Consider the following 17,738-nt stretch of genomic DNA (forward strand, 5'->3'; position numbering starts at 1 on the left):
CCGCTCTGAGGTAGTCGAAATGCGAGCCGTGTCGGGCTGAAGTGAGCTGAAAAAGGGTAGTGGAAAAGGGCCAAAAGTGACAACTGACCCCGCTCTCCTCAATACGATGGATTTATCATTGTTTATTAGTTACAGTGACTCTAACTGCAAAAAAATTTTTTTTTAAATGTTTAATTATAATCCGACTGTGATTATATAATCCAGACAAAAGTGATGAATCTTGTATTCAATATTTGCCCTTCAGTTTTCAACTTCACACATTAAACCTGCTCATCTCTGATAAAAATACACGAGGGAGGCGTGGTTAATCTGAGAAATATACACGACAGTGGCGTAGGTGTTGACCAATCATCATCTTGAAATCTACATGGCCGCTTTTTGATTGGGTGAGATTTGTATGGAGGGCGGGGTGTCGATAGACGCTCACGCTGCGTGTGTGTGTAATGACAATCTGAAAATGGCGGATGGAAGCGGATTCCTTTAACTTTATCGTATACAATAATAAGCATATGAAGTGGACGAGATTACGACAGGATGAATTTCAGCAGCAGTTAGAGAAATACGCAGGAATTCTTCGCATTAAACTGAAAAGACACCATTATTACTCCTAAAAAAAAAAACAAACAAACCCCGGACGCTAGGTATGGTTAAAGGACTAAAGAGTACAATGTAGGTTTAAGCTAGCTTGTTTTGTTCCTAGGCAGCTAACATTGTGTGTTTTGCTAACGCTAGCTGGGCGTCAATGAAAATGCTAACTGGTTAGCATTAGATTAGCCGCTAGCTGTGTTTTGATATTTTTCTAACTTTTTAGTTTGTCATTTTTATTACACTTCTCTTGATATAATAGTGGCTTGGAATGTGTAAAAAATATTTATAAAGTGCTGTGGGACAAACTCCGGCGGTGTTAAAGCGGCAGGTGGAGAGTTTCGGCTAACACCGCTTCAGTTAGCTCCGGATGCTAGCGAATTGCCTGTCACGGAAACCAACGGCGTTTATCTTCTATAAACTTGGTATTTCACGTTATATTCGAAGTTCAGAAGGAAGAAAAGAATGTAAATTTGGTTTTATTGAAATTGCTGCTTGGTGTAGTCGTTGTATAAAGTGCGCTTTGAGTCCAAATCAAATCAGAGCCACACAGCTGATGGTCCTCTGCTAGCTATGAGACTCTTTGTTTGTTTCTACTTCTTTAAAAAAGTCTCATCACCTCAGATCACTTCTCTCATTATCAGCTAGCGAGTTCGTTTTTGGTATTTTTTTTATGAATATATATATGCTTTAAAAACCCCAGTGTGTCACACTTCTTCCAGTCTCAGGAGCAGCACATACTCAATCCTGTGTTCCTCTTTTCAGGCAATGGAGGAAACCCGCTACAGCAAGCGCCTGGTGAGTTCACTTTCTCCACATACAGCATGAAAACAATCCTGGTTTGTAAGATTAACCACACTATATGGCCAAGGAGTTGTGAACAGTGGTGTTTCTAGCTGTTCAAAAGACTGAGTGGGGCTTGTATTTACTTTTTTTAAGGGAGAGAGGTTGGGGAGATTGTATCTATTACTCTGTCCACACTAGGGATTTTGTACCGATACGGAACTACTTTCGTACCGCAACACCTGTCCACACTAGCAACTATTGAGGTTTTTCACCCATGTGAGGCTGCCATTTTGGACGTCACGGCTCGAATCGGTTTGAAGGCGACAAACGAAAAACATAAAAGAAAAAGGAGCGAGATGCAGAAAACACCTTCACTATCCAGCGACGTAGGGCATTTACAGGGCGAGCAGAGGGAGAGGTATTTGCAAAAATTGAGGTTAGCAGGCTTAGAGAACGACGTTTACCTGCTTCCACCAGGATTGTTCACTGACGTACGGAAGTACACGAAGCCCTCGTCTTTACCTGACTTCGGCCCACATGATCTGTATACCTGTGTCGTTAAAAACCCATCGCCATACACAGGTATTGATCTGAAAGCGTATAAGAGTTTGGATGCCTACAAATATTTTGTCAGGCTGGGTAACATGCCTACATCAGCGGGTCGTCCCTGGAGCCGGTGGTCGCCATCTTATTACAGCTAAGGTTTGTTCACATTTTCATTTACTTTCGGCCCTCAGGATAAACAAAATGTTATTAAATGTCATTGAAATAACTTCTTAGTCTGTTGAGACATGGCCCGTTATAAATTTGCTGTTACCAGGCAATGACCAAGAACTGTATTATTAGGGTCGGTGTCTGTGTTGTAGCAGTGTACTAGCAGCTAGCTGTTAGCACTAGCTAATGTCAACAACATCATAGCTGGTATGTTACTGTAGCAATGTTTACGTTCAGTCATTTGGATGACTGTTAAAACCTTTCAGTCTCAAGTTTTTCCTTTACTGGATTTACTAGTTTACTGTAATTATGATCCGGAAGCTATTTACACCGGATCCAGTGTAAATAGCTGCCGGAGCGCGCTCTGGCTTGCTCCCCCTCAAATTAAGCAGCGCGCTCCGGCTTGCTCCCGGGAGCAAGCCGGAGCGCGCTGCTTAATTTGAGGGGGAGCAAGCCGGAGCGCGCTCTGGAACCTCGGCCGGAGCACTCCGGGAGCAAGCCAGAGCGTGCTGCTTAATTTGAGGGGGAGCAAGCCGGAGCGCGCTCCGGAACCTCGGCCGGAGCACTCTGGGAGCAAGCCGGAGCGCGCTGCTTAATTTGAGGGGGAGCAAGCCGGAGCGCGCTCCAGCAGCTATTTACACTGGATCCGGTGTAAATAGCTGCCGGATCATAATTACAGTAAACTAGTAAATACAGTAAAGGAAAAACTTGAGACTGAAAGGTTTTAAGTCATCCAAATGACTGAACGTAAACATTGCTACAGTAACATACTAGCTAGTATGTTGTTGACATTAGCTAGCTTGACCTTCAAAATGGCAGACACCAGGGCGTCACGTGACCCTGTGACGTCAGGTGAAAAACCTCAATACCGGTACTGTAGCAGTATAATGCCGCTTTTCCACTACCAACGCGGCCGAGTCGAGCTGAGTGGGGCTGTTGGAGTTGCATTTCGACTACAACCACGCTGAACCGTGCTGGCTGGAAGTGGGTGGACACATTGGGTGGAGTTAGCGAAAGTGGGTGGACGTCACGTGATGTCGTTAGGCGGCGCAAACAGTGACATCAGTGACCTTTTAAGCGGTAGTCTCACGACCCGGATAGTAAACAATAAACATGGAGGACATGGAGTCGTTAGTGTTGCTGGTCTTGGTGCTGTGGCTTGTTGTCACCGACAACGCCAACAGATACTGGCAAGAGCGTATAGATGAGGCGAGGCACATAAGGCTTCATAATTCTTCTTCTTCCGGGTTTACGGTGTTTACAGATCCCAGCGTGCTCGCGGGGCGTGTGTGGGCATGTGAGGATACTCCTCCTCACCAATCAGTGCACAGGGGAGTGTCTCCTCACGCCCCTAGCCCCACTCGGCTCGGTTTGGCTCGGTTCAGCCCCACTCCAAAACCGTGCGAGTTTTGGGTGCTGAGTAGGGCTGAAGCGAGCTGAGTCGTGCTGCAATGAGGGGCAATTCCATGTAAATGTCAACCTCACCATGCAAAAATAAAGCAACATGTAATACATCAAAACCACTCCCAGAGATATCACCTAGGCCTGTATTTTACAGATGTGAATAAGTTGAACCAATTTGTCACAAGAATTGTTCCCTTCGCCTTATTATGTCAGTCTTTCTTTCTTATAATGTAAAACCCAAGCTAAAATCAACTTTGATCATGTACAATTCTATATTATTGCCACAAGCCACAGAAATGTATGCTAAAATCCACAAAACAGCAAAACAATAGCCATCCTAAATATTATTTAAGAACTTTGATAGTTTTAGCTGATATTTAGAGAGTTTTTCAAAGGGTTATGGTGGTTAAATTGCTGATTTTCTAAACATATGCCATGTCTATTTCAGACGTGTCACATCCATAACGGAATTTCGTCACATCCATAACGCTGACTTTTCCTTCCGAAACTCTGCATGAAATACAAAATATTTTAAACAAAGATTTTTTTAATATTCACCTTGGACCCCTCTATCAAATGGATATATCCATTTCGACATTAGGTTTACAATTTCACAGAGTTTGATAAAAATGTACAGTCACCCAAGAAAAGTGATACTTTTTCTGTCACATCCATAACGCATCTTTTATTGGCATTTTCTGGCATGCCCTAGATGTACTATGGGAATTGTTCTTGTTCTATCACTTCTCCAGTATGGTACAGCCTTAAACTATGCAACACCTGTTTAAATACTGGGGGACAATAAAACATGCACTGGGTCATTTGTTGCCATTTTGAGTTCAAGTGTCACGTCCATAACGCTGGAATTGCTCTGAGGTAGTCGAAACGCGAGCCGTGTCGGGCTGAAGTGAGCTGAAAAAGGGTAGTGGAAAAGGGCCATAACTGTACCGGTACGAAACCCACAAATGTATGGGTTTCGTACCGGTACTGTAGCGCTTTGCGTAGTGTGGACAGATGAAGCAGCTCTGTATCGATACAAATATAATGCGCAAAGTCACACACCTCAATCGATGTCTTCGCTGAATAAAATAGTGAAGAACGGAGATTCGTTTGTTTCTTTCTCAACTGCCTCGTGCGTTTTATACGATTCGACTGAATAAATGACCACCAGAAATACAGACTATACATTGACAACAAAAAGCACACACACGTTGTTTCATCCGCCATATATTCTCGGAAGGAAGTTACTCTGTAACCACGGAAACATTTCAACTACCATGAAAGAAAACCGCAAACATTTCTCACTAGTGTGGACAGATGCACTAAACTGTCCCGGTATACTTTGTATCGATACAGTTATACCACTTTCATACCGGTACAAGTGTGAACACAGCATAACTTTCCGAGAAATATCATCACCACCCACACACGCATTCAAAGCTTATGCCGTCTTTATTATTGAGCTTTGCACTGCTCTTTTTAAATTTGTCGTTCAGTTCTTCTCTCGGTGTCTCCCATAACTGGGTACGGAAAGTATGAACCGGAACGGGACGTTTTCTAAATGTTCAGGGATCTCATACTCGGACGTATCACGGTCGTATATTATTCTATCCCGTCACATTGTATTAACGTTATATTCGCAATATTTTCAGTCAAAAAGCTCGGAATATACCTCGGCGCGACGTCACAAAGAAATCCGGTGTTTTGACAACAAAATAACGCAACAATATATTTTGTTTTTCTTTTAACTTTATTTATCATATGTTACGGGACGGGTTCATCTATAAACGCAGGATGACTAATGTAAGTACCAGTTAATAAAATGGTGGACATGATGGATGTCTCTGTGAAACTGGAACAAAAAAAGGTAAGATTATGTAAGTAAATGTCACAAAAATGGCACTGCAGGACGGAACAGCATATAAAAACCCGGAAGGCAAATATAAGAAAATACGTGACGGGTCTGTTCCGTACTAAGTTATGGGAGATGTGTCCTGTTTCCTCTGTTATCATTAACACCACCAATAATATCTCAGGAAACTGAAACGTCACTTGACTTTTAAATATCATTAGAACGGTAGTTACAATTATCGACACCTTAACAATCTTTTGGCCGTTGTAAAAGTAGAAAGACTTTCAGTATGTAAATTGTGCCTGAATAATTACTCAAACTTCCACTGGGGGAAAAAAAAAGAGTTGATTCCTGATTACTTGGCGTATCGAATCACGTGACGCCTTTGTCCGCAATTATCAACGCCTTGGTCTGCAATTATCGACATCCGGATGATTTATTAAAAAAAATAATCGGTATGTGGTATTAAGTTAACAAAACAGTCTTGCATAGACTTGTGTTTAAAATATCTTATATAAATATATCAATGTTGGTGCTTATATACTGTAAATGAGGAAGTAATTGTAATGTTTGTAAAGAAATGAACTGATAATGTTTAACCTGTGTCAGAAAATCTTTTGGTTCCACGTACTACCCGCTTTCAAAGTATTCTCGTAGATCGCGTTTTGTTAATCGTTCGTTGTTTGCGTTAATTTCTAGTTTTGTAGTTTGCCAATAAGTGTCAACAAGCAATCGACACTGTAACCACATGAAAATCCACATCAGCGGTCACATGAACCGAAATATAAAATGTCTACTGATGTTGTAATATGTGGTAGATATTTACAACAAACTGCAAAAAATGTATATATTTTCTAAATGGAATAGAAAAATCTGAATCTTTCAGGCATGTAATATTTTTTTTTTTAATATGCTAGGAATTTAATTCTGCGCTAATTCTATTTATTGCAGTAGGATTCCTAATACTCTATAAACATTCCATTCTGTCATGAATCAGAAAAATATAAATCTCAGCACTTTTTTTTTTTTTTTAAAATACTACTTCAACTTCAACAATGTGACACAAAGATCGATCCATAACAGTTGTAAATGTCACTTAATTCCACAGGGTGTCGATAATGGTGGACACCGGTGAAAGTGATCACTATTATCGACACCTCACGTGACTTCTCAAACACACGTTTCAATACAAAATGGCGACTGCCAAATGAAAGAGTAGGAAACAAAGTAGGTTTTGACAAGAAGATCATGAAATATCTGTGAATTTGAGAAGTAAAAGCATGGCCGGGATCTTTCCACCATGCTTACCTGCGATGATGACGTCCAGGTTTTCCTCAATTTGATGATTGTGCTAAAAAAAAAAAAATTCTATCTCCGGTAACGGGCTGTGTCCTCAGACGACAAGATCAAATGGCGAGGTGGGTCTTCTAGTTGATTAATTGACCAATAATAACTGTTGTAACTGAAACTCGCCTTTGTAAAAATTGTTTTTTTATTGGTAAATCTGAAAAGGTGTCGATAATTGTAGCTGCAGCTTGAGTACAATTTATCAGTTTAACAAAAATATATAATTTCTCATTCACATGTCTCTCCTTTACGACCACAAAGACAAATTTTAAGCTACATTATTCAGGGTTCTAACGAGACCGAAATATCAGCGTAGTGACACCAGTCATAATGGCTGGAAGTTTGGGGGCCGCCTTAGGCCCCCGAAAGCTAATGGGTTCTACATGCTTGGAGATGCATTCAAGTGCTTTTCTTGGCACTTGCAGGCCTCCCTGAAAGTCACCCTTTTTTTTTTTTTTGCCAAAAGTTACTGTGATTGTTTTTGACTGAAGACTTGTTCTCATTAATATTCAACTATATTGGTGACACATTTATGGAATAAGAATAAAACAACCAGTTGATGTTCACCAAGTGTCAGCTTTAGGCCCTGTCCACACGGCAACGGATTCAGGTGACTCCGATACAATTGCTTATCGTTTAGGCCTGGCGTCCACACGGCACCGGCGTTTTGGGTGCCCCAAAACGCAATCTTTTTGAGAACGGGTTCCAGAGTGGAAAGATCTGGCAACGTTGCCGTTGTGAAGTCGTCTGGATGAGTAGAACGGATTTGTTTACGATGACGTCACAACCACATGACTGTGAGTGCTTCACGCCGGGTAGAAGTGTAATGAACTTGATGTGAGCTGTCGTCAAATCCTATAACTTGGTTCATGAAATGCGCTTACAAAATATTTTCACTGTGAATATTTATTGTGTAATGGTGCAAAGTGAGAGAGACAGAGACTCTGCCCTTAGGGCAGAGTCAATCCCGCCAGCAAAAATCGGGAAAAAAAGGAGAGATCTCACCTCTTCAGATGTTGGTTTAAGTCCTACAATACATTCCTCAAAAAGGGCGTAGAAGAGCAAATTAATCCATCAACGTGTAGCATTCAATTTGTTCCGGGCCATTAAAGACGCCGCCTTCCGCGTAGAATCATACGTCATCCTCGCCGCCATATTGGAAAGGTCAAAGCGGAGAATAAAGATTAGCTGCGTTTAACTGTACCAACAGGTTTGCCGTCCAAACGAGATCACATGGGATTACCTTTCATAGGTGAGACTGGAAAAATACTTTTCATTGTATTTGGTCATTATAATGTAATTTTACGAACAGATTTTTCTGACTTTGTGGCTAATATGAAGTCTCGCGCATAATAGTTTATGCACATGCGTCCTTACTACTTCTATTGTTCTGGTGTCTCCGAAGGGACCGTCTTACAGCACCCCTAGAGGTGTGGCATGTGTATTGCACCGTTTTCAGCAAGCGTTGCGTTGCCATATGGACCTGATAGTTTACTGATCGTTGCCCATTTGGACGCGATATATTTTTAAATAACATCTCGTTGCCGTTGTCGTGTGGATGTAGCCTTATTTTCAGCTTCAGCCATTCAGTTACAATACAGGACTATCAAGAGCTATTACATGCAAGGCGTGTAAATGCCTCTTGACATGGTTGGCACTTTACCGCAAACACTGCATAAGGAAGGAGGTAAACCGGACTAGCATGATCAGTGACCTTCTCCACACGGAACTGCTCAGGCAGCTAGGCGCTTACATGGACGGGGAGTGGAGCATGTCTGAACGTAGAACATTTGCATGGCGGCGGGCCGTCGCTGCCGCGTGGGGATAACAAGGGAAAATTAAACAAAAGGCCACATTTTCAAGATTGACAAGTGTAACGGCAACTTTTACAGGCGTGTCGGCAATATTATGGGCAGGGCGTAGCAGTAAGGAAACATTGCATATCGGCCTGATACGCTGAAAAGGCCTAGTTAGAACCATGATTATTATATTACAGCATTCAAACTCCTAGACGACATCCCACCTCACAAGACTATGATCATATGTCTTCCAAGTTTCTGCTTCTCTCTCTCACACAGTTTTCTCCAGTGCATCCAGCCTCAGTCGACGTGCAGCAGCTCATTTGTAGTATCTGGACAGCACACATTTACGTTCACATTAATATTGCTTGGCAAAGAAAAAAAACAAAACTATTTGATCCCTATATTGCCGCTTTTCCACTACCAACGCGGCTGAGTTGGGCTGAGCCGTGCCGTGCTGAGTCGAGCTGAGTGGGGCTGTTGGAGTTGCATTTCGACTACAACCGCGCTGAACCGTGCTGGCTGGAAGTGGGTGGACACATTGGGTGGAGTTAGCGAAAGTGGGTGGACGTCACGTGATGTCGTTAGGCGGCGCAAACAGTGACATCAGTGACCTTTTAAGCGGTAGTCTCACGACCTGGATAGTAAACAATAAACATGGAGTCGTTAGTGTTGCTGGTCTTGGTGCTGTGGCTTGTTGTCACCGACAACGCCAACAGATACTGGCAAGAGCGTATAGATGAGGCGAGGCGCATAAGGCTTCAGAAATCCTCGTAATTCTTCTTCTTCTGGGTTTACGGTGTTTACAGATCCCAGCGTGCTCGCGGGGCGTGTGTGGGCGTGTGAGGACACTCCTCCTCACCAATCAGTGCACAGGGGAGTGTCTCCTCACGCCCCTAGCCCCACTCGGCTCGGTTTGGCTCGTTTCAGCCCCACTCCAAAACCGTGCGAGTTTTGGGTGCTGAGTAGGGCTGAAGTGAGCTCAGTCGCGCCGCTCTGAGGTAGTCGAAACGCGAGCCGTGTCGGGCTGAAGTGAGCTGAAAAAGGGTAGTGGAAAAGGGCCATATGTGACTGATATGCCAAAGGCTGGCTATGGGATGGTGGGCTGGCGAGGCTCCATGTTGCATTAAAACATGGAATTAAATTATGTTAGCGCAACTATTGGTTATACATGAACACAAATTGTTGTTGACCTGTTAAATAAATATAAGGGGTGTTCACACGGCACATATTTGCATCGATGCTGCACCGATGTATTTTGTTGCGATATATGTAAATTTTGTGGAGCGTTCACACGTCACAAACCTGCTTACTAGAGAGAAGCGTGTTAGCACCGGTGCAGCCCCACTTGCGTTCACACGGCAGTTTTTGCGACCGTGCTATACGATAGTAATAATGCGGAAATGAAATGCGCATGCATGAAAATGTACTTCCATTTCCCGGTTGTCATGGCATCACCAAGCGCCGGGAAAACAACGTGGATGAAGACACCAGTGTTGCCAGATACTGCTGACATTTTCCAGCCCAAAATATGTTCAAATCCGCCAAAATGCACTTAAAACCGCCCAATCTGGCAACGCTGGAAGACACGCAGTTCTGTTGTTGTTGTTATTCGCCATTTTGGAAGCGCAAAATACCAGGATGCAAATTATGCAATGCCCGTATGTAATCAACTCTCCTCGCGCGTAGCGAGTCTACCCCTGTAGCGTTCAGACGTCCCATTTTATATCGGTGCTGCCCCGCAAACTAGCATTTACTCCGGAGTAAATTTCTTAAACCACCTCCCGAGCAGGGTTAGATTTGCACCGGTTTAAGCAGATTTCAGGGGCTACACCGCTATAACTTTGTACCGTGTGAACGCTCTACCGGGGCAGCCCCGGTGCTACACCGGAGTAAAAGTTGCCGTGTGAACACCCCTTTTAGTCGGGTCAAATAGACCACCACTGTAGAGATTCATCAAACCGCTCGAACTTTTGAGCTCTGCTGGCACACTAATCTTACAGACCCTACGCTGTAAAATCAACATAACCAGGCTACACGGAGCGGTTTTTATGCATCTACGTAATTCGGCAGGTTACATTTGTTGATTTATATAAATAAAAAATCACACCCATAGTCAATGACTGACTGTCTGTTTTCATCTTGAAAAATCCAGCAATAGTGGATTGATGTTTTTTTTTTTTTTTGGAAGTTGTTTTCCAACCAGTTCTAAGTGGTGTTCTAATGTTGGTGGTTACCAAAATTTTTGAATGTGCACTGTGCAGTGCTCAATTATGTCCCCTCCTCCTCTGTCTTTGGATGCTGCAAGTCAAGTTCTGAGTTGCTTTCTGTTAATCTCTTACTTTTTTGAGGCCAGACATACCCAGGGCTAGACTCAGAATACCTGGGACGATAGCCCCGAGTGATGGGGCCTAACGACGCCACTGGTTGTGGACGCATGTCCTCGTTGAAAGTTCCATTCCAGATTCAGTCCTCCTTTATAATGTTGTAATAATAATCTCCACTCTTCTGGTGAGGCTTTCCACTAGCTTTTGGAGAATGGCTGTGTGCGTTGGTGTTCGTTCAGGAACACATTTAGGCTTTTTCGTTCTAGTGAAGGGGAAATTGCAACGCTACAGCATTAGGGATGTGCAGCTCTATCATACCCCTTTTCCACCAAATCAGTTCCAGGGCTGGTTCGGGGCTGGTGCTGGTTCACAACTCGTTCAACTTGCGAGCCAGCTGAGAACCAGCTTGCTTTTCCATCGCTCGCGGTGCTCAGAGAAGACACATCATTACGTCACTGTATACGTCAGTTACGTCGCTACGTTTGCATAAACCTTGGTGCGAATATCGAAGCAAAAACAATGCGGAAGAAGCAGCAGCAACAATAATAATAATAATAATAATAATGGATGACTTCGCGTTTGTACAGCTGCTGCTTCTCGTCGCTTAAAAATGGCGATCTTTCGCGGTCTTATTGTTGTCGGTCTTAACAACCCCCCCCCCCCCCCCCGCGGACGTAAGCGTTTTTTTTCCTCTGGCCCCAGAGCCAGTTCTTTGTCAGTGGAAACAGAAAACCCGGTTCCAAACTAAGCACTGGCTCCGAACCAGCCCTGGAACTGCTTTGGTGGAAAAGGGGCATCATTGAGGCCGATGCATTACGCATCGAGGAGCATTGCCAACGATCCGATACGTATGAAGCAGCTACGAATGCGATATGATTCACCCCTCTTGCAATGCAGTGTGATTCAACACGATTCGGCACAATACAAAAAGAATGATGCTGTGCTTATGTATGTTATTTTTTCGTTCTCCATGGTAATCTGTGGCTCGCCCAGATGTGTGTCCTGTTTGTGAGACACTTGTCAATAATTGGTCACTGAGAGCAGTGGAGATTGAGAAGTTTGAGAGAAGAAATGGAACAAAATATGGAATTGCTGGTCTTTTTTTCTTCTTCTTTCGGCTGCTCCTGTTACGGGCCACCGCAGCGGATCTGTTCCGCGTATTTGATTTGCCGGAGATTTTACCCTGGATGCCCTTCCTGATGCAACCCTCCCCAGTCTATCCGGGCTTGGGACCGGCACGAAGTATGCACCGACTTGTGCAACCCCAGTGGCTGGGTATTTTACTGAATTTGCATGTCTTTGAACCGTGGGGGAAACCGGCGCATCTGGAGGAAACCCACACAGACGCGGGGAGCACATGCAAACTCCACACAGAAAGGAAAGGCCCCTGTCGGCCATGGGTTTTGAACCCAGAACCTTCTTGCTGTGAGGCAACAGTGCTAACCACTGCACCACTCAAATTACTGGTCAAATTTCTAAATAATAATGTTTGCGAATAAATATCTGTTAATAAATCAGATTTGTAGATGCTAGAAACGCATTCAACCCAAATTGTATTCGGTGCACACTTTTTTTTTTTAAAAAAGCCCAAAGAGGGATTGTCATGGCAATGTCCATCTGTCTCAGGAAAGGGTACGCACCTTCTGAAATCAACTCCCCTCACAATTTTTGGTAGCCTAGTAAACTAGACCCACCCGTCTAGCGGCCAAAAATATTTTTGCCTAGCGAATGGGTCTAGCCTCACACCATATAAACAAACACCCTGGGCATCAAATCATGCCCGCCAATCACAACGCAAGGTTTTTGTTTGGATTCTTTGGGCGGGCTTTTGCAGGAGTGACGACAAAGCTGCGCGATGCTGGAGAAAGCGCAACAGGAAAGATGGCTACGGGCTAGTGAACAGCGCGCGTTTGACTCCGCTTTGGAATCAGTTTTAGAAGAATTAGACTTGGAGTTTTCGTTGAAACATGAGCAGGAAGAGGCTCTCCGCTCATTCCTTTTCAAGAAGGACGTTTTCGCTGTTTTGCCGACCGGCTATGGCAAAAGTCTGATCTACCAGCTGGCTCCGCTCGTAGCCAAAAGGATGGGCTAGTTTGTGCAGTACGAAGAATTAATAAACAGCTTTGAAACATTACTTTTTGATTGTTTCTTATTTTCCCGTTATTTTAAATTTAAGGGAAATTATTTCACCAGACACCACTAAATAAAAACTCTCAAAAACAGTTTAAGCAAACCCTTGAAAAACACTTGGAAAAAAAAATGTGTATGTGGTACAGACTCCAAACTTGTGGTCATTATCTCCAAACTTCTTAATATCTAGAACATGTTTATTAATTAATACGCATTTTGAAAAATTATTTATTTCAAGGTCTCCCCCACTGCTTTCTGTCGCTCTGACTACATCACAGTCACTGTTGCGCTGATTGGTCAGAGCGTTGGCCTATACGCACAGAGACAGTTTGAAAGACAGCGGTTTGTTCCTCCTACCCGCTTCGGAAATGTCTACGGATCGAGGCCAGACTAAGGCTACGTTTACACTAGACCGTATCTGTCTCGTTTTCTTCGCGGATGCACTGTCCGTTTACATTAACCCCCCTGAAAAAGCGGGGAAACGGGAATCCGCCAGCGTCCACGTATTCAATCTAGATCGTATCAGCTCCGGTGCTGTGTAAACATTGAGAATACGCGAATACGCTGTGCTGAGCTCTAGCTGGCGTCTCATTGGACAACGTCACTGTGACATCCACCTTCCTGATTCGCTGGCGTTGGTCATGTGACGCGACTGCTGAAAAACGGCGCAGACTTCCGCCTTGTATCACCTTTCATTAAAGAGTATAAAAGTATGAAAATACTGCAAATACTGATGCAAATACTGCCCATTGTGTAGTTATGATTGTCTTCAGGCTTGCCATCCTTCCACTTGCAAGTAGTAAGTGATATGCGCTGGGATCTCACACACAGCGGCTCAGTCCCGAATCGTGGCTTGTTCACTTCACTCGCGCGCTCTGTGAGCTGCGCAGGGCCGGAGTGCGCACCCTCCAGAGGGCACTCGCTGTTCAGGGCGGAGTGATTTGGAGCGCAGGATGCCTGCGGAGCCGAGCGTATCCGCGTATTGGTGTTGCTGTGTGCACGGCTAACAGTTTTAGTGTAAACGCGAATCGTTTTAAGAACGTTAATCTGATGATCCGCTGATTCGACGTAATGTAAACGTAGCCTAAATATTCACATTTAGTCTGGCTTGCCAGGCTAAATTTTTGGAGGAATTTCACGAAACATGGCAGAAGGCTTTGTTATAGGACAGTAATACGCATATTGCAATATCGTTTGTAGCGGAAGATATTGTGCTCTCGGAGCACTCTTGTTAATCAGGACAATCGCATTGTGAACATCTGTGCTGGTGCACCGATGCAAATCTGTGAATCTTACCATCCCAATACAACACACAAAGGTATCCTGTACAATTGTGGCAACAGTTTAGAGAACGACCACTTATGGGTGTGATGGCGAAGGGTCCACAAACTTTCACCACATAGTGCATGTTGTGCAACGTAATCCTTTTGTTTCTCAGATCCAAATGCATTTTTTTTTTCTTTTTACTAAAAAAAATGAACAAAATTGACTGTTTACCCCTAACCTGAAGGCGTACTAAATGTTTAGTAGGGTTCTAACCAAATGCATTCTAAACAAAACGGATAAAATAAAGATATGAACAGGAGGTGCGTTATTCGCGGGGTTGTTCTTGAGCAACCGTGCCAGAAAGATTCCTATGGAGAAGCGTACGGGACAGAGAAGGGAGTGTTCGTTAATGTGAACAATACCTTTACAGCATTAATTTGTTCATCAGTCGCTGCCTAGTTGGAGAAATGGATCCAGCTGAATATTTCATAAGAAGTTGTCAGGTACAAACGGTCACTGTGTCAGCAAGAAATATGGTTCGAATAGGGGAAAATGTAGTCCGTTTGAGACCACACCCACTTTTGGTTTAAGTACAGATTACAAATATGAGCAGTATTAATCATAAATGCAGATATGCTTCGGTCAGTTATACAGATTTATAACGTAGTACAGTGGCATGCAAAAGTTTGGGTACCCTTATTGAAAATGTCTGTTACTGTGAATAGTTAAGTGAGCAGAAGATGAACTGATCACCAAAAGGCATAAAAGTAAAGACGACATTTCTTTTCAGCATTTTCTGCAATATTTGCAGGGGCTTCAAAGTTTGGGAGAATAGCAGGGTACAAATAATTTACAGCAGGGTGCAAAATGGTAAAATGTCTGCCAGCGGCAGATATATATATATATATATATATATATATATATATATATATATATATATATATGAGAGAGAGAGAGATATGCAAGTACGAATTTTTCATGGGGTGGGATGGTTTGGAACAGGCCATCTAAAATTGGGATAACATTTACCCGGGACGGGTATTTGAGGGGGGTCATCTAGCTTAAGCTTGATTAGCATTGTTACGCATGCCAGCGTTTCCCACAGAAATTTTGGAGACTATGGGGGCAGCCCATGGGGGAGGCGCGAGGGTTGTTTAAAATTGAGTGATATGTTAAATATTAAGTTATTACTGAAAAACTATTGATTAAAAAAACAGACACTGAGAAATGGTCCTATAAACAACTTTACCAATATAAAAGATTACCAGGACTACAAAAATGCAGAAAAATAGGCTTTACTTATCCAAATGCACCTGTTGGTTCAAAAGTTAAAGTGCAGAGAACCTCACAGCACAACATGAACCTTAAAATATAATATAAATGCCTCAGCTTTCATGTAAGAAAAAAAAAACTATTAATACTAGTACTGTGTGCAGGCAGTCTCTCCTGAAGACTAAATTAAACAATAATTATAAACTAATAAAATAAATGGCTCAGGCTTCAGAGAAGAAAAAAAACAATTTGAACAGAATCTCACAGTATGATGCTGAAGCTGCCTAAACAATGGAAAATAAAATACCATTTTGGCAAAAACGTTGGCATCCATTAATTTCTTGTATTAAGTAAAAAAATATGTTGCCAGATACTGCTGACGTTTTACAGCCCAAAATATGTTCAAAACCCGGCAAAATGCACTTGAAACCGCCCAAATTGGGCGGGAAACCCCCCAATCTGGCAACACAGGCGGCAGTAATAGCTGCACTCATGTCGAGGATGTAAACACAGTTGACGCGGCAACGGACATACATGACATAGTGGATGTAATTTACGTTCACAACTTTTTTTTGCTGTCAAATATTTAATATTAAATTTTGTGACTCGACTGACAATAGCCGGCGGCATAACAAGCCATAGCCGGCGATTTGCCGCCGGTGACCGGCTACTTTTGAGACCGCTGATTGGTGTATTTTTGTTTTGTACAATTGGAGAGTGGAAAAAAAGAAAAGGAACACCATGCGAAAGTTTGGGCACCCCAATACATTTGAGTTCTCAGGTAACTCTTACCAAGGTTCCAGACCTTAATTAGCTTATTGAGCTGTAGCTTGTTCAAATTCTTCGTTAGGAAAGGTCAGATGATGCAGATTTCAAAGCTGTATAAATTCTCTGACTCCTCAAACTTGTCCCTAAAATCAACAGCCATGGGCTCCTCTAAGCAACTCCCTCACATTCTGAATAATAAAATAATTGATGCTCACAAAGCAGGAGAAGGCTACAAGAACGTAGCAAAGTGTTTTCAGGTAGCCGTTTCCTCAGATCGTAATGTTGTTAAGAAATGGCAGTTAACAGAAACGGTGGAGATCGAGGTGAGGTCTGGAAGATGAAGAAAACTTTCTGAAAGAACTGCTCGTTGGATTGCTAGAAAGGCAAATAAAAACCCCTGTTTGACTGCAAGAGACCTTCAGAAAGATTTAGCAGACCCTGGAGTGGTGGTGCACTGTTCTACTATGCAGCGACACCTGAACAAATATGACCTTCATGGAAGAGTCATCAGAAGAAAACCGTTCCTGCGTCCTAGCCACAAAATTCAGTGTCTGAAGTTTGCAAATGAACATCTAAATAAGCCTGATGCATTTTGAAAGCAAGTCCTGTGGACTGATGAAATCAAAATAGAACTTTTTGGCCACAATGTGCAAAGGTATGTTTGGAGAAAAAAGGGTGCCAAATTCCAGGAAAAGAACACCTCTCCAACTCTGAAGCATGGGTGTGGATCGATCATGCTTTGGGGTTGTGTTGCAGCCAGTGGCACAGGGCACATTTCATTGGTCGAGTGAAGCATGGATTTGAATAAATACCAGCAAACTCTGGAAGCAAACATCACACCATCTGTAAAAAAAAAAAGTTGAAGTTAAAAAGAGGATGGGTCCTACAATAAGACGATGATCCAAAACACGCCTCAAAATCTACTTACAATGGAATAGCTCAAGAGGCACAAGCTGAAGGTTTTGCCCTGGCCCTCACAGTCCCCTGACCTAAACATCATTGGAAATCTGTGGATAGATCTCAAAAGAGCAGTGCATGCAAGACAGCGCAAGAAACTTGTAGAACTGGAAGCCTTTTGCAAGGACGAATGTGTGAAAATCCCCCAGGTAAGAACTGAAAGATTATTAGCTGGCTACAAAAAGTGTTTACAAGCTGTGATACTTGCCAAAGGGAGTGTTACTGGGTACTAACCATGCAGGGTGCCCAAACTTTTGCTTCAGGCCCTTTAACTTTTTGTCATTTTGAACATGTAAAAGATTGGAAAAAAGTTTTTGCTTAAAATATAAAGGGAATGAGTCATCTTTAACTCTATGCCTTTTGGAGATCATTTCATCTTCAACTTGCTTAACTGTTCACAGTAACAGCGATTTTGACCAGGGGTGCCCAAACTTTTGCATTACCACTGTAGGAATGAATGATTAAAAAAACTGTTATAAGCAGGTCATACTGAGGAGTGACCTTTGCACCGTGACAGTTTCTTTTATCTAC

The 17,738-nt window shown here is 42.9% G+C and overlaps 1 protein-coding gene across 5 annotated transcripts in view; it reads left to right on the plus strand.

The window, feature by feature from the left end:
• Positions 1-432: 432 nt before the first annotated feature.
• Positions 433-17,738, plus strand: part of kdm2ab (lysine (K)-specific demethylase 2Ab) — a 51,251-nt gene continuing 33,945 nt past the window's right edge. For 4 of the 5 annotated variants that reach the window (XM_060927333.1, XM_060927335.1, XM_060927336.1 and 1 more), the window contains exons 1-2: positions 433-641; positions 1,351-1,383. In XM_060927333.1, the coding sequence (XP_060783316.1) occupies positions 1,354-1,383 (30 nt within the window). In that variant the 5' untranslated portion in view covers positions 433-641; positions 1,351-1,353. Of the gene's footprint in view, positions 670-1,350; positions 1,384-17,738 lie in introns of all 5 variants that reach the window. The other variant, XM_060927334.1, reaches the window with a different exon arrangement.

Source organism: Neoarius graeffei, chromosome 8 (genome assembly GCF_027579695.1).
Source record: "Neoarius graeffei isolate fNeoGra1 chromosome 8, fNeoGra1.pri, whole genome shotgun sequence".
NCBI classification, from domain to species: Eukaryota; Metazoa; Chordata; class Actinopteri; order Siluriformes; family Ariidae; genus Neoarius; species Neoarius graeffei.